General features: G+C 43.9%; 1 protein-coding gene across 4 annotated transcripts in view; it reads right to left on the minus strand.

Annotated features, from left to right (window-relative positions):
- Window positions 1–266: 266 nt before the first annotated feature.
- Window positions 267–18,054, minus strand: part of LOC112246689 (choline transporter-like protein 5-B) — an 81,065-nt gene continuing 63,277 nt past the window's right edge. Inside the window, exons 9-22 of one of the 4 annotated variants that reach the window (XM_042322982.1) lie at window positions 17,448–17,531; window positions 17,228–17,340; window positions 16,781–16,918; window positions 9,342–9,441; window positions 9,128–9,220; window positions 8,763–8,850; window positions 6,727–6,986; window positions 5,241–5,335; window positions 5,026–5,129; window positions 4,777–4,850; window positions 4,570–4,640; window positions 4,226–4,314; window positions 3,648–3,732; window positions 267–700 (exon numbers count right to left, since the gene is read on the minus strand). In XM_042322982.1, coding sequence (XP_042178916.1) covers window positions 588–700; window positions 3,648–3,732; window positions 4,226–4,314; window positions 4,570–4,640; window positions 4,777–4,850; window positions 5,026–5,129; window positions 5,241–5,335; window positions 6,727–6,986; window positions 8,763–8,850; window positions 9,128–9,220; window positions 9,342–9,441; window positions 16,781–16,918; window positions 17,228–17,340; window positions 17,448–17,531 — 1,507 coding nt within the window. In that variant the 3' untranslated portion in view covers window positions 267–587. Of the gene's footprint in view, window positions 701–1,852; window positions 3,047–3,647; window positions 3,733–4,225; window positions 4,315–4,569; window positions 4,641–4,776; window positions 4,851–5,025; window positions 5,130–5,240; window positions 5,336–6,726; window positions 6,990–8,762; window positions 8,851–9,127; window positions 9,221–9,341; window positions 9,442–16,780; window positions 16,919–17,227; window positions 17,341–17,447; window positions 17,532–18,054 lie in introns of those variants that run through there. The other 3 variants (XM_024415175.2, XM_024415173.2, XR_006083574.1) reach the window with 3 other exon arrangements.

The raw sequence follows: 18,054 nt of genomic DNA on the forward strand, positions 1-18,054 counted from the left end.
CCTGAAGTCCACGATAATTTCCTTTGTTTTGTTGAGTGAGAGGCTGTTTTCCTGACACTACACTTCGAGTGCCCCAGTGTTGAGGATTAGCGAAGTGGAGATGTTGTTTCCTACCTTCACCACCTAGGGGCGGCCCGTCAGAAAGTCCAAGACCCAATTGCACAGGGCGGGGTTGAGACCCAGGGCCTTAAGCTTAATGATGAGCTTGGAGGGTACTATGGTGCTGAGCTGTACTCAAGGAACAGCATTCTTACATAGGTATTCCTCTTGTACAGATAGGATAGGGCAGTGTGCAGTGTGATGGCGATCGCATCATCTGTGGACCTGTTGGGGCGTATGCAAACTGAAGTGGGTCTTGGGTGGCAGGTAAGGTGGCAGTGGTGTGATCATTGACTAGTCTCCCTAAGCACTTCATGATGACAGAAGTGAATGCTACGGTGCGATAGTCTGTGTCCAATATGGACCTGAATTAGTATTTACCTCCATCTCTACTTGATCCTACACGGTTGTCTTCCCTATCACCTTCCCTGCCTCTGTCTATCCATACTCCTCCAGTCACCCTGTATCCATTCCTCTTCTTCTCTCATCTATCTCTTGTCTTTCCTCCTCTTGTTGGTGTTCTTGTTGAGGATGTGTCTCAGGGTTCTGCTCATGTAGAAGGGTCTGGCTGCAGAGCCGTTGTTCACCTCCAGATCCACCACTGGGGACAGGAACACATAGCCAGTCACATACCACAGAAACTCTGAAACTCTGTTAAATACCCCCATGTATTTAGAAAGTTGGGCCATTGCAGTTTCTGCATTACGTCTCATTTAAATGACAACACAACATTCTATGGCATAAGTGGCAGCGCCCCATTAACATTACAAGGGGAACATTCAAATAATGACATGTATAGAATTAGAACAATATAAAACATTCTAAAAGCTGGCCAAACTCTAAATACAAGACTGTATACCCATAACCTACTGCTAAACATTCAGAAACGCAGTCATATACCTCAAACTCACTGTTATTGGAAATTCCTTCAAATCCATTTGAAATACCTAACTCAAGTTTAGATACTTACCCTCAAATCACTGTTTCATAAAAGTCCTCTTGATCCCAAACAAGACACCTCTGATTTCCTCAAACCCACTGTTTGATAACAGGCCTACCCCAAAAACTTGAATATCCCAAACCAACGATCAATTTATAATGTCATTAACCCTTAAATACAAGATACAAATTAGATATGAATCGCCTAGAAAATTTGCTAATGAAATCATTCACATTTATTTAAAAAAAGATTTCACATTTTCATGGTGTCATTGATACAAAAAGAGTTATCCTGTACAAAAACATTAAATATCCTCAGAACAGATGTGTGTTACAGTACCTAGTATTAAAAACCGCACTACTGCAGTTCTGCACTATTCCATATAAAAATACCAAAAATGGCTTTAACATCCTTTTATAAATGGTATTTCAAAAGGTTCTCGGTGGTAGATCGTAAAACCACAAAACAATAAAGAAGGAACATTTCTCCATTTAGAACTAGGCACATTTACTAGCAACTGCAGTCGGAATCCCTGGAAGGTGTCAGGGTCCATTCAAATCATTCACCATGAGCATCAAATGTGTTCAGAAGTCTTGACCTCCCTGAGCCTACATTATAACTGTCACTTACAGTGTAAAACCAATATCTAGTGTTACACCTTACAGTGTAAAACCAAAACATCCTACAAGTGTCTGTAACCATGTCATTTGTATTAATTTATTTGACCTTTATTTAACTAGGCAAGTCAGTTAAGACCAAATTCTTATTTTCAATAACAGCCTAGGAACAATGGGTTAACTGCCTGTTCAGGGGCAGAACAACAGATTTTTACCTTGTCAGCTTCGGGATTCAATCTTGCAACCTTTCAGTTACTAGTCCAATGCTCTAACCACTAGGCTACCTGCCGCCCCAGGAGTATGTCCAGTTTATCTATCCGTAGCATTGCACGTTAAGTTTTGAACTGTGTCTGTAACAGTGCCAATAAATATGGTGGACCAAAAGTGCCTCTTCAACCAAAGACTAAACAGCCATTAAAATAATCATGCAGATAGAAAAGCCACCTCAGGGTTATTTTCCAACACATGAGCGCGCCTAAAAATAGCTCTGGGATGAAGTTTCCCCTTGGTACAGATCTAGGATCAGCTTCCCCAATCCTAACCTTAACCATTGTTGAGGAAAATGCTAAACTGACCCAAGATCAGTGTCGAAGGGCAACTTCACCCTACACGTGACCTTACATTACAGTACATGGAACCATTGCACAAACACAGTAGTGTCACATGGGGGCGCCCTTGCCTTGCCCCACAACCATCTGCAAAACTACACCAATTGCATCCGAAATACAGAGATCTCCTTCTGCAGTGTATGTGCCTCTTGCAGTGTATTGGGCTAATGGCGATTTCACCCACGTCCACTGTGCTGCTGCAGCGCTCTCTAAGTAAGGCAGAGGCCAGCAGAGTCTCGACACAACAAAGAAAGGGACAGAAGCACGGCAGAGAAAAAAGGCTAATATTAGAAGTATCAGCGGCGGTGCAGGCGGTGAGAGGGAGGAAGTTGAACAGAGCGCCGCCTCTTTCTAAACCCCACCCACATACACCACCCTCTTGGGTCCTGCCATGGCCTTCCTGGTCAGTCCTGACCCGTCAGGTCACCTCCATGCATGAGTCCAGCCCAGCCATAAGGCCCTGCTCTAGTATCCTCCAGAACACAATCACCCCCACACACAGATGCTGAATGGGACAGTCCTTCGGTGTATCAGGTGTTCTGGCTATCAGGAGAAAGAGGTTCATTGTTGTGGCCTATCAGGAGAAGAGGTTCAGTGTTGTGGCCTATCAGGAGAAAGAGGTTCAGTGTTGTGGCCTATCAGGAGAAAGAGGTTCAGTGTTGTGGCCTATCAGGAGGAAGCGTAGAGCTTGGAGCCCTGCTCTCTGCGGAGGATCCTGTGCAGTTGAGGGGACATGTAGAAGGGCTTGAGGGGCGAGCCGTCGTTCCTCTCCAGGTCTTCACCTGATCCAGGACCGACGGAAGACAAAGCATTGTCACAGAGGAGGAGAAAAGGAGGAAAGACGAGGAGGAGAGGAGCAGACAACGTATAGGTAGGAAGGCAGAAAGAGAAAGAGAGAAAGAGAAAGGAGTTTGAGCCAGACGATTTAGAAAGCCAAGCAGGTAAATTAATTAGGAAAAAAAGTTGATATAGGTTTCAGTCAGCCACAATGGCCAGTGCATTATAGCCAACTGGTTCAGTGATTAGTATGCAGCAGAGGAAAAGTTTGATAAATATAATGCATATAGCACAGGCCCTATACAATAGTATTCACTGCAAGAACATGCAATATAAATTATTGAATTGGTAAAACAATGACAGTAGTGTAACAAAAAAAAAATCACGCAGTGCAAGAACAACCTTTTTCTGTCTTATGAAATAAACTGTACACCGCTATTGATATAATAGAGAGCAACATGAAGTAGAAATGAGGAAGCATTCAATTAGCTCACAACGCTGCAGTCAGTTCCAACACAAACCCTGGAGTGTACTCCCTGTGTATCATATAAACACCCTCACACCACAGACTGGCCTGCATTTAAAAGAGATGAATGGTGTACTTACAGAAACAAAGGAATAAGGTGTCCACACACATAGCATAGACGTTGAAGAAGCCATGGGCGATCAGGTAGGATCCAAATATCACTGTCTGACAATGGCAGAAAAGTCCAAGTCAGTAAGCACAATAAAGCTTACCGTATGCTTCCCAGTCAAAACAGATTACGCATATATTATCACAAAATTGTGTGACGTTTGTGTTATTTTTAGTTTTCGGGAGTTTTTGTTCCAGCTGTTTGTGCAGACAAAAACATTTCTTGAGTCAAGTCGAAGTTTAGTTGATTAGACAATAGTAATACTCCTAGTCAGAGTGAGAACGTGAAGTGTTTGTCATTCAACGAGTGATGACTAGTTTTCATGCACATTTTTTCTGCACCAAACATCTTAGCTAAATGTAAAATTGTGCAAACAACATTAACATTGCTGTTTTTTTCTAGTTATTCAAGCGAATGTCTTTAGGGAGTATGAGAGCACAGAAGTCGCTTCACCTAGCCAAGTTCGGCTACAAGCAAACAGAACCTACGTATGTGGGCACATTTATCAACAAGCAATGCTGACTCATATGATGCAAGTCCATTTCTTACCAGTAGGGGGACCCAGTAGTAATTTAGTGATGGCACCTCCTCTTGAATAACTGGAATCTTACGGGTGAAGAAGAAGAATGCTAGAACACCTGGGGGGCAAAAAAATCGGAATCCTTAATAACAAAATAACAACCTGAGCAAACACTGACAAATGTACAATTAGTGTAACATAGTATCTATGGGCATTGTCTTATAGATAACACCTCTGCTGAGTACGTTATGGTACTATTTTCCAGCGTGTGTTGTTTGTTTAGTCTTGTTCATGCATTGGGTAATTTTAACATCAGCCCTCATAGTTAAACATACCACAAGGTTATCACCAGTGTGTGGGAAAGGGAACTCACCAACACTCCCTGAAATAAGCACTTTTCCCAAGAAGAGGAGAAAGTCTGTCACCTTATCCAGCACTGCCACCCTACAGAGGAGACACCTCATTGGAGGAGCCCAGAAGCCCAGAGAGAGACAGTCACCACCATGAAAGACAGACAGACACAAAAAACTGTCTGAGGGACAGACAATCAAACGAACCGATACAAAAGACCTTGTCTTACCTTACTACGTTCCTCATCAGGAGGAAGAAAGCATCTTTGGCCGAAGTACAGAAGCTCTTTCCATATATCGCCATCTAGGGTGAGAAATTCAAAGTAAGACCATGTTATTCACAATTCCAACACTTTCTGTGAGATGGATATCAAATAGCATGATCACAATAGTAATGGGTGTACTAACTACTGAAATGCCTCAAAGGTACTGGATGGATGGTATTGAAAAATATTTTGACAGAAACTACCCAGACTCACCATGATGTAGGCGTTCCTGTTCATGAACTTGATGAAATGTTCCAGGCACCAGAAGCAGCATTTGAGACAGCAAATCAGGAAGCGGGCAAAAGCATTGTGAGCACCTGAAAAATACATGATGATCATCTTCAAGAAAACATGCCATATAAATAAATATACAGTACTGTATGTAAACATACGAAAGGCAGTGGGTTAAGTACGAGCAGAAAACCCACCTTTGAGTTTGTGATCCAGATACTCTAGAACGATGCGAAACATCTGCACAAAGGCCAGGATCAGAGAGCCAAATGCCAGAGAGCCTGTGTGGTACCTGGGAGATACACAATACACTGTATTACTAATACAAAATAGAGCTGTATATCCACCACACACACACACACTTCCCCCTTCCCATCATAGGTGTAAAACCCTCAACACACGTAGGACCAGTTTCCTCACAGATTATGTCTCATCTTGGACTTAAAGGCTTAATGGAGAATCTGAAATAGTTTATTAGTGCAGTACTAGGATAACTCCCTTAGGGAATATCTCTCGAAGCAAGATGTGCCATTATAAACTATACTGAACAAAAATATAAAAGCAAAATGCAACAATTTCAACAACTTTACTGAGGAAATCAGTCAATTTAAATAAATTAATTAGGCCCTAATCTATGGATTTCACATGACTGGGAATACAGATATGCATATGTTGGTCACAGATACCTTAAAAAAAGGTAGGGGCGTTGATCAGAAAACCAGTTAGTATCTGGTGTGACCAGTATTTTCCTCATGCAGCGTGACATTTCCTTCGCATAGAGATGATCAGGCTGTTGATTGTGGCCTGTGGAATGTTGTCCCACTCTTCTTCAATGGCTATACGAAGTCGCTGGATATTGGCGGGAAATGGAACACGCTGTTGTACACATCGACCCAGAGCATCCCAAACATGATCAATTGGTGACATGTCTAGTGAGTATGCAGACCATGGAAAAACTGGGACATTTTCATCTTCCAGCAATTGTGAACAGATCCTTGCGACATGGGGCTGTGCATTGTCATGCTGAAACGTGAGGTGAAGGCGGCGGATGAATGGCACAAAAATGGGCCTCAGGAGCTCGTCATGGTATCTCTGTGCATTCAAATTGCTCATACCATAACACCACTGTCACCATGGGGCACAACATTGACATCAGCAAACCTCTCGCCCACACAACGCCATACACGTGGTCTGCGGTTGTGAGGCCAGTTGTACGTACTATCAAATTCTCTAAAACAACGTTGGAGGCGGCTTATGGTAGAGAATTGAACACATTCTCTGGCAACAGCTCTGGTGGACATTCCTGCAGCCAGCATACCATTTGCACAGTCCCTCAAAACTAGAGACATCTGTGGCATTGCATAGTGAAAAAACTGCACATTTTAGTGGCCTTTTATTGTACCCAGCACATGTGTAATGATCATGCTGTTTAATCAGTTTATTGACATGCCACACCGGTCAGCTGGATGGACTAATTTAGCAAACGAAAAATGCTCACTAACAGGGATGTAAACAAATTTGTGCAGAAAATGCATATGAAACATTTCTGTGATCTTTTATTTCAGCTCATGAAACATCGGACCAACACTTTCCATGTTAGTTCATATTTTTGTTCAGTGTCCAACTCAACACCATCTTCACCTTCCTTATACGTTAAAAACCTATATGACTGAGACAGCCTACCGTACAGCCCTGCTAAAGGATGAAAATAAGGGGCATGATGGTATGTCTTGGGGCTTCCTCAGGGCCCAGTAGTAGGAAGCGAAGGCCCCGGCCAGGGTGCACTGTCCCAGGGCGATGGTAAAGTTGACCAGCCACAGGAACACCAGCAGGTTGCACAGCTGCAGCACAAAGATGTAGTGGTGGTAGAGGCTCTCGCCGCCGTAGAAGGCAAAGGTGCACTGGGAGCCTGGGCACACCATGGTCACGTTGGTCTGACTGAACTTCTGGGGAGAGATAGGGGTAAGTTATTGGGTTAGAAGGAAATCGCACCCTATTCTCTATTTACTTCTGGCCAGTGTTTATAATGGCACACTATTCCCTATACAGTTCACTATCTTTGGCCATAGTTTACAACGGCAACTCCCCGTCTTAGGTCAGTTAAGATCACCACTTTAATTTAAGAATGTGAAATGTCAGAATAATAGTAGAGAGAATGATTTACTTCAGCTTTTATTTATTTCATCACATTCCCAGTGGGTCAGAAGTTTACATACACTCAATTAGTATTTGGTAGCATTGCCTTTAAATTGTTTAACTTGGGTAAAACATTTCAGGTAGCCTTCCACAAGCTTTCCACAATAAGTTGGGTGAATTGTGGCGCATTCCCCCTGACAGAGCTGATGTAACTGAGTCAAGTTTGTAGGCCTCCTTGCTCACACACACTTTTTCAGTTCTGCCCACAAATTGTCTATAGGTTTGAGGTCAGGGCTTTGTGATGGCCACTCCAATACCTTGACTTTGTTGTCCTTAAGCCACTTTGCTACAACTTTTGAAGTATGCTTGGGGTCATTGTCCATTTGGAAGACCCATTTGTAACCAAGCTTTAACTTCCTGACTGATGTCTTGAGTTGTTGCTTTAATATATCCACATAATTTTCCACCCTCATGATGCCATCTATTTTGTGAAGTGCACCAGTCCCTCCTACAGCAAAGTACCCCCACAACATGATGCTGCCACCCCCGTGCTTCATGGTTGGGATGATGTTCTTCGGCTTGCAAGCCTCCCCCTTTTTCCTCTAATCATAACGATGTTCAATATGTTCAAACAGTTATATTTTTGTTTCATCAGACCAGAGGACATTTCTCCTTACTTCTTTGCTGAGCAGCCTTTCAGGTTATGTCGATATAGGACTGGTTTTACTGTGAATATAGAAACTTTTGTACCTGTTTCCGCCAGCATCTTCACAAGGTCTCTTGCTGTTGTTCTGGGATTGATTTGCACTTTTCGCACCAAAGTATTTTCATCTCAAGGAGACAGAACGCATCTCCTTCCTGAGTGGTATGACGGCTACGTGGTCCCATGGTGTTTATACTTGCATACTATTATTTGTACAGATGAACGTGGTACCTTCAGGCGTTTGGAAATTGCTCCCAAGGATGAACCAGACTTGTGGAGGTCTATAATTTTTAGGTCTTAGCTGATTTCTTTTGAGTTTCCCATGATGTCAAGCAAAGAGGCACTGAGTTTGAAGGTAGGCCTTGCAATACATCCATAGGTACACCTCCAATTGACTCAAATTATGTCAAATAGCCTATCAGAAGCTTCTAAAGCCATGACATCATTTTCTGGAATTTTCAAAGCTGTTTAAAGGCACAGTCAACTTAGTGTATGTGAACTTCTGACCCACTGGAATTGTGATACAGTGAATTATAAGTGAAATAATCTGTCTGTAAACAATTGTTGGAAAAATTACTTGTGTCATGAGGAAAGTAGATGTCCTAACCGACTTGCCAAAACTATAGTTTGTTAACAAGAAATTTGTGGAGTGGTTGAAAAACGAGTTTTATTGACTCCAACCTAAGTGTATGTAAACTTCTGACTTCAACTGTATCCACAGCTGGGTGATTTGTACTGCTGCCAAGCACACTGAGCTGAATTTCAATAAGCTGCTCTAATTCAGGGTTTCAAGGCCAATAACATACAGTATTCTAGGAGTGTGCAATACAGCAATAACGTCAATGTGACAAAGAGGAAGACAGTAAAAAGAAAAGCCAACCTCTGGATCACAGGTGAGGTTGGCATACATGCATTTGTCCTGCGTCGACATGACCTTGTAGACAGCATCACCAGATGACGCTAAGAATCTGAGGGCAAAACCAGTCAAGGGCAACACGGAGCAGTGATAAGCAGTGATAAGAAACAAAATGTGTGCCTGCCTATGAGCCATCTACATTGGGATTTCCACTACGGGTTCAGCAGTTTCAATAGGTTCAATTCATCCAGTCTTTATCTCTATGATGCCATTGGTGACAGTTCAGGATGCTTCTCGTGAAGCTACAATGTGCAATGCTGCATGTAAAGATAACTGTGTAAAAGTGTACACACACAGTGAGGATGAGAAGACCTACATAGAGAGGATACACAGCAATGACTGCCCAGTACGCTATGCAGATGGCCAGCAGCACAAAAGTGATGATCGGGTAGAAGAGAGTGGACATGATGTAACCAATGGCCCTGGAGAAAAGAGAGACACAGAGAAAGGGGAAGAAAAGTTTGAACTCACAGATGCTGGTTTCATTGGAAGTGACATAACAAGATGTCTGACTTAATCTCCTGAGTGAAGAACACGACTCACCTGCTCCCCTCCTTCAGCAGAGCGATGGCGATACGTACTCTCCTCCTCAGGAATATCAGGATTACTATGATGACCGCCTCAATGACTGATAGGGAGATCACTGCAATACAAATTATTACTGTTGAGTAGAAAAATCTATGTCCCTTTACAGCAGAGGTGGACAACAAAAAAAAAATCGATCCTCTCAGGCCACAGCATATCCTGGGATTTGCCAAATTAATTTAAACAATATCAGGTTTAATTTGGTATTTTATGTAAATTCAGGGCCTGTCTATAAAAGAGACCATGGTCTCAGTATGACTCTCTGATAAAATAAAAGTTAAATAAAAATAAATCAATAAAATACAGTTAACAGGAAGGCCTACGGTTTCCCTGCTCTAAATCATTGGCTGATTGAGAAATAAGAATAAAACCAGCAGACACACCCAACTGCTTCCCTAGTAACTTAGAGAGACCCTGCACCTTGTGACACAGAGTAAACTGAGTTGTGGCAGCCTTGTGCCAGGCTAGTGTGCTATGCCGTGCCGTGATTGTTACTGTTGATGATATCTGGAAATGTGCACGTAAACCCCGGCCCATCTACTGTTGCTAGCCCCAATTCTGACTTGTGCTCTAATATCTGCTTCACTGATTTCTGCTCTTGTAAAATAAAGTGTGGGTTCACAGCTCCAATTCAGATGTGTTGGTCATTACTGAGATGTGGTTAAGGAAGAGTGTTTTGAACACTGACGTTTCTGGTTATCACCTTTTTCAGCAAGACAGATCTTCCAAAGGTGGAGGGGTGGCTATCTTCACCAAGGATCACCTTCAGTTCTCGGTTGTCTCCACCAAGTCCGTTTCCAAACAAATTTATTTGCTGGTTTTAAGCATTACATTTTCAAATATCTCTTTTTTTTCGATCTCCATCAGCACCGACCTGTACCCTACCTGCCCTAAGCTCTCTCCTGGCCCCTTACACTAAGTCTGAATTTGTCCTGCTAGGTGACCTCAACTGGGACATGCTTAAACCACCTGACCAAGTCCTAAATAAATGGGACTCCCTAAATCTTTCTCAGATTATTACCAATCCCACAAGGTATGACTCCAAACACCCAGAAAAGGCTACTCTCCTCGATGTTATCCTCAAAAATAATCCTGATAGGTGTCAGTCTTGTGTTTTGAAATGACCTAAGTGATCACTGTTTTACAGCCCGTGGTCGTAATGGATGCTCAGTGAAACGACCTGTCCTGATTTGTAATAGATGATTACAAAAAAACTTCAATGAGAAAGCCTTTCTTCATGAATTGGCCTCCGTAAAATGGTATAGAATCAGCTGGATCCCCTCTGTCGAAGACGCTTGGACCTTCTTTTTTGATATTTTCAGTGGTATTGTTAACAACCACACCCCATAAAATTCTAATTAAAAACAGTTTCAGCCCCTGGTTCAACCGTGATTTTTTAAAAATTATTATTGAACCTTTATTTAACTAGGAAAGTCAGTTAAGAACAAATTCTTATTTTCAATGATGGCTTAGGAACAGTGGGTTAAAAAACAGAGATGGCCGACAGAGATGGCCGCCTCGCTTCGCGTTCCTAGGAAACTATGCAGTTTTTTGTTTTTTTAACGTTTTATTTCTTACATTAGTACCCCAGGTCATCTTAGGTTTCATTACATACAGTCGAGAAGAACTACTGAATATAAGATCAGCGTCAACTCACCATCAGTACGACCAAGAATATGATTTTCACGAAGCGCTGTGTTCTGCCTTTCAACCAGGACAACGGAATGGATCCTATGCGGCGACCCAAAAAAACGACTCAGTAAAAGAGGGAAACGAGGCGGTCTTCTGGTCAGACTCCGGAGACGGGCACATCGTGCACCACTCCCTAGCATTCTTCTCGCCAATGTCCAGTCTCTTGACAACAAGGTTGATGAAATCCGAGCAAGGGTAGCATTCCAGAGGGACATCAGAGACTGTAACGTTCTTTGCTTCACGGAAACATGGCTCACTGGAGAGACTCTATCGGAGGCGGTGCAGCCAGCGGGTTTCTCCACGCATCGCGCCGACAGAAACAAACATCTTTCTGGTAAGAAGAGGGGTGGGGGCGTATGCCTTATGGCTAACGAGACATGGTGTGATGAAAGAAACATACAGGAACTCAAATCCTTCTGTTCACCTGATTTAGAATTCCTCACAATCAAATGTCGACCACATTATCTACCAAGAGAATTCTCTTCGATTATAATCACAGCCGTATATATCCCCCCCCAAGCAGACACATCTATGGCTCTGAACGAACTTTATTTGACTCTTTGCAAACTGGAATCCATTTATCCAGAGGCTGCATTCATTGTAGCTGGGGATTTTAACAAGGCTAATCTGAAAACAAGACTCCTTAAATTTTATCAGCATATCGATTGCGCAACCAGGGGTGGAAAAACCTTGGATCATTGTTACTCTAACTTCCGCGACGCATATAAGGCCCTGCCCCGCCCTCCTTTCGGAAAAGCTGTCCACGACTCCATTTTGTTGATCCCTGCCTACAGACAGAAACTAAAAAAAGAAGCTCCCACGCTGAGGTCTGTTCAACGCTGGTCTGACCAAGCTGACTCCACACTCCAAGACTGCTTCCATCACGTGGACTGGGAGATGTTTCGTATTGCGTCAGATAACAACATTGACGAATACGCTGATTCGGTGTGCGAGTTCATTAGAACGTGCGTTGACGATGTCATTCCCATAGCAACGATTAAAACATTCCCTAACCAGAAACCGTGGATTGCTGGCAGCATTCGCGTGAAACTGAAAGCGCGAACCACTGCTTTTAATCAGGGCAAAGTGACTGGTAACATGACCGAATACAAACAGTGCAGCTATTCCCTCCGCAAGGCTATCAAACAAGCTAAGCGCCAGTACAGAGACAAAGTAGAATCTCAATTCAACGGCTCAGACACAAGAGGTATGTGGCAGGGTCTACAGTCAATCACGGACTACAAGAAGAAAACCAGCCCAGTCACGGACCAGGATGTCTTGCTCCCAGGCAGACTAAATAACTTTTTTGCCCGCTTTGAGGACAATACAGTGCCACTGACACGGCCTGCAACGAAAACATGCGGACTCTCCTTCACTGCAGCCGAGGTGAGTAAGACATTTAAACGTGTTAACCCTCGCAAGGCTGCAGGCCCAGCATCTCCAGCCGCGCCCTTAGAGCATGCGCAGACCAGCTGGCCGGTATGTTTACGGACATATTCAATCAATCCCTATACCAGTCTGCTGTTCCCACATGCTTCAAGAGGGCCACCATTGTTTCTGTTCCCAAGAAAGCTAAGGTAACTGAGCTAAACGACTACCGCCCCGTAGCACTCACTTCCGTCATCATGAAGTGCTTTGAGAGACTAGTCAAGGACCATATCACCTCCACCCTACCTGACACCCTAGACCCACTCCAATTTGCTTACCGCCCAAATAGGTCCACAGACGATGCAATCTCAACCACACTGCATACTGCCCTAACCCATCTGGACAAGAGGAATACCTATGTGAGAATGCTGTTCATCGACTACAGCTCGGCATTCAACACCATAGTACCCTCCAAGCTCGTCATCAAGCTCGAGACCCTGGGTCTCGACCCCGCCCTGTGCAACTGGGTACTGGACTTCCTGACGGGCAGCCCCCAGGTGGTGAGGGTAGGCAACAACATCTCCACCCCGCTGATCCTCAACACTGGGGCCCCACAAGGGTGCATTCTGAGCCCTCTCCTGTACTCCCTGTTCACCCACGACTGCGTGGCCACGCACGCCTCCAACTCAATCATCAAGTTTGCGGACGACACAACAGTGGTAGGCTTGATTACCAACAACGACGAGACGGCCTACAGGGAGGAGGTGAGGGCCCTCGGAGTGTGGTGTCAGGAAAATAACCTCACACTCAACGTCAACAAAACTAAGGAGATGATTGTGGACTTCAGGAAACAGCAGAGGGAACACCCCCCTATCCACATCGATGGAACAGTAGTGGAGAGGGTAGCAAGTTTTAAGTTCCTCGGCATACACATCACAGACAAACTGAATTGGTCCACTCACACAGACAGCATCGTGAAGAAGGCGCAGCATCGCCTCTTCTACCTCAGGAGGCTGAAGAAATTCGGCTTGTCACCAAAAGCACTCACAAACTTCTACAGATGCACAATCGAGAGCATCCTGGCGGGCTGCATCACCGCCTGGTACGGCAACTGCTCCGCCCACAACCGTAAGGCTCTCCAGAGGGTAGTGAGGTCTGCACAACGCATAACCGGGGGCAAACTACCTGCCCTCCAGGACACCTACACCACCCGATGTTACAGGAAGGCCATAAAGATCATCAAGGACAACAACCACCCGAGCCACTGCCTGTTCACCCCGCTATCATCCAGAAGGCGAGGTCAGTACAGATGCATCAAAGCTGGGACCGAGAGACTGAAAAACAGCTTCTATCTCAAGGCCATCAGACTGTTAAACAGCCACCACTAACATTGAGTGGCTGCTGCCAACACACTGACACTGACTCAACTCCAGCCACTTTAATAATGGGAATTGATGTAAAATATATCACTAGCAACTTTAAACAATGCTACCTAATATAATGTTACATACCCTACATTATTCATCTCATATGCATACGTATATACTGTACTCTATATCATCTACTGCATCCTTATGTAATACATGTATCACTAGCCACTTTAACTATGCCACTTTGTTTACATACTCATCTCATATGTATATACTGTACCCGATACCATCTACTGTATCTTGCCTATGCTGCTCTGTACCATCACTCATTCATATATCTTTATGTACATATTCTTTATCCCCTTACACTGTGTATAAGACAGTAGTTTTGAAATTGTTAGTTAGATTACTTGTTGGTTATTACTGCATTGTCGGAACTAGAAGCACAAGCATTTCGCTACACTCGCATTAACATCTGCTAACCATGTGTATGTGACAAATAAAATTTGATTTGATTTGATTTTTAACTGCCTTGTTCAGGGCCAGAATGACAGATTTTTACCATGTCAGGGGATTTGATCTAGCAACCTTTCGGTTACTGGCCCAACGCTCTAACCAATAGGCTACCTGCCACCCCAAAATTACTCCACCTCAAGAATTCCATTTGGCGAAAGGCTCCGCACACGCATACTCAGGCTGACGGGCTATCGTTCAGGAAAATGAGAAATAAGTGCACTCAGGCTATCCGGAAGGCCAAAGTTATTTACTTTAAGGAGCAGTTCTCTCTCTATGGATCTAACCCCAAGAAGATACGGAAAATGGTTAACGACCTGGAGAATAATCCCTCCTCCTCACAGCTGACCATGTACCTTAATATTGATGATGTGGTTGTTACTGACAAGAAGCACATGGCTGAGCTCTTTAATCACCACTTCATTAAGTCAGGATTCCTATTTGACTCAGTCATGCCTCCATGCCCATCCAACATTTCCACATCTCCCACTCCTTCTAATGCAACCATCCCCGATGCTCCTCCCTCTTTTTCACCTGCCCTGATACAAAGTTTCTCCCATCAGGCAGTCACTGAGTCCGAGGTGCTAAAGGAGCTCTTTAAACTTGACCCCCAAAAAACATCTGGGTCATCGCCAGGCCTATCTTAAACCTTTTTAACCGGTCTCTCTTTTCTGGGGAGGTTCCCATTGCTTGGAAGGCAGCCACAGTTCGTCCTTTATCTAAAGGGGGAGATCAAGCTGATCCTAACTGTTATAGGTCTATTTCTATTTTGCCCTGTTTATCAAAAGTGTTGGAAAAACTTGCCAATAGTCAACTGACTGGCTTTCTTGGGTATGCAATCTGGTTTCCGCTCAGGTTATGGATGTGTCACTGCAACCTTAAAGTTCCTCGATTATGTCACCATTACCCTTGATTCTAAGCAATATTCTGCTGCTATTTTTATTGACTTGGCCAAATCTTTTGATACGGTAGACCATTCCATTCTTGTGGGCCGGCTAAGGAGTATTGCTGTCTCTGCGGGGTCTTTGGCCTAGTTTGCCAACTACCTCTCTCAAAGAGTGCAGTGTATAAAGTCAGAAAATCTGCTGTCTCAGCCACTGCCTGTCACCAGGGGTGTACCCCAATGCTCGATCCTAGGCCCCACACTCTTCTCAATTTACTTCCACATGATACCTCAGGCAGCAGGAAGCTCTCTCATCCATTTATACGCAGATGATACAGTCTTATACTCAGCTGGCCCCTCCCCGGATGTTGTGTTAAATGCTCTACAACAAAGCTTTCTTAGTGTCCAACAAGGTTTCTCTACCCTTAACTTTGTTCTGGACACCTCCAAAACAAAGGTCATGTGTTTTGGTAAGAAGAATGCCCCTCTTCCCACAGGTGTTATTACCCCCTCTGAGGGTTTAGAGCTTCAGGTAGTCACCTCAGACAAGTACTTGGGAGTATGGCTAGACGGTACACTGTCCTTCTCTCAGCACATATCAAAGCTGCAGCCTAAAGTTACATCGAGACTTGAGTTCCTCTATTGTAATGGCTCCTCTTTCACCCCAGCTGCCAAACTAACTCTGATTCAGATTACCATCCTACCCATGCTAGATTACGGAGACATCATTTATAGACCGGCAGGTAAGGGTGCTCTCGAGCGGCTAGATGTTCTTTACCATTCGGCCATCAGATTTGTCACCAATGCTCCTTATAGCACACATCACTGCACTCTATACTCCTCTGTAAACTGGTCATTTCTGTATACCCGTCGCAAGACCCACTGGTTGATGCTTCTATATAAAACCCTCTTAGGCCTCACTCCCCCACATTCTGAGGTATCTACTGCAGCCCTCATCCTCCACATACAACACCCGTTCTGCCAGTCACATTCTGTTAAAGGTCCCCAAAGCACACACATTCATGGGTCGCTCCTCTTTTCAGTTCGCTGCAGCTAGCGACTGGAACGAGCTGCAACAAACACTCAAACTGGACAGTTTTATCGCAATCTCTTCATTCAAAGACTCAATCATGGACACTCTTACTGACAGTTGTGGCTGCTTATTGTGATGTATTGTTGTCTCTACCTTCTTGCCCTTTGTGCTGTTGTCTGTGCCCAATAATGTTTGAACCATGTTTTGTGCTGCTACCATGTTGTGTTGCTACCATGTTGTTGTTGTGTTTTGTTGCTACTATGCTGTGTTGTCATGTGTTGCTGCATTGATATGTTGTTGTCTTAGGTCTCTCTTTATGTAGCATTGTTGTCTCTCTTGCTGTGATGTGTGTTTTGTCCTATATTTATGTTTTATTTTTAATCCCAGGCCCCCATCCCCGCAGGAGGCCTTTTGCCTTTTGGTAGGCCATCATTGTAAATAAGAATTTGTTCTTAACTGACTTGCCTAGTTAAATAAAGGTTCAATAAAATAAATAAATAGTATCCCCCTGTGCTTAAATAGAGGGAAGGTCACTCACTCAAGATGAGCCAGGTTTGACTGAGCTGTAGGTAAACCCTGAAGTCCGTCTGAAAGCCGATGTCAGAGATGGTAACATCACCATCACTGTGTGGCTTCCCTCTCAGTGTACTGAACTCCCAGTAGCAGTGCCAGATCCCTGAGAGAGAGAGAGAGATATGAGAAGTTATCTGCTACATTTGGTTTTCCATGACAACAGGTGTTGGTTTGCCATGACAGCAGGTGTTGGTTTGCCATGACAAGAGAGGTGTTGGTGACAGTTGGATGTTAGAAGATGTGGACACTGTCTCCCACAAATCTATATACAGTAGCGGTATGTTACCTTAAATACAGTATGGGCTGGTGGAGTGTGGGTACTGTACGCAGACTAAAGACGGCATTAGTCTCTTTTACTGAGGCTAAAGTTGCTGTTGATTAGTGGCAGAGTGTACTGTATTGTATTACTAACCATAGCCCACCACAGCGATGACTCCAAAGATGATGAGCCACAGGAGAACTCCGGCTGTGAACCGTAGCAGCAGGATAAAAGCCAGGCTGACCACCATGGTTATCACCAGACCTCTAGACACACACACACACACACACACACACACACCTTTATGTCAGAGTGAAAAACACAGTAAAACACACATATGGCACTCACAGACGCACAGAGACGCAGGTCTTACAGTAAGATCCAGTACCAGGAGCTGGCGTAATCCTCAAATATCTTCATGCCAACCTCCTTGGCATCTAGCAGACTGGTAATGCCACTGTGAGAGAGGAAGAGGGGGAGTGGGATAGACAAATATAGTAGGGTGGGAGAATTGTGGAAAGAAAAAAGGTAGACCGAGAGGGAGATGAAGGGAGAAAGAGAGGGAGGGAGAAAGAGAGAGAGTGAGAACATGTCCACAGAGAGAGAAACGTTGACTTATACTGACCTGTGTTGTATAACAGTGACTCACTCATTCACACAGCAGGTCATGACACATTGCAGTTTATGAGGGGATTGTACATACAACCCTGGGAGACTGCACAGGTTGTAGGCAGGCCTCCCTTATAAATGTCACAAGTCAACATCGGGGTTATCAAAGTGGAAGCAGTGATGCTCTCTATGACTCTGAAGCAGAAGGTTACTACTCTACAGCAGTTACCAATTAATTGTCTGATTAGACAAAGAAATGACAAAGAAATGATTATTAATTATTCCTGAATCTCTTTCTGTAAAAACTACATTTTAGCTTTATTTAACTAGGCAAGTCAGTTAAGAACAAATTCTTATTTTCAATGACAGCC

This window comes from Oncorhynchus tshawytscha, linkage group LG06 (assembly GCF_018296145.1).
Source record: "Oncorhynchus tshawytscha isolate Ot180627B linkage group LG06, Otsh_v2.0, whole genome shotgun sequence".
NCBI lineage: Eukaryota > Metazoa > Chordata > Actinopteri > Salmoniformes > Salmonidae > Oncorhynchus > Oncorhynchus tshawytscha.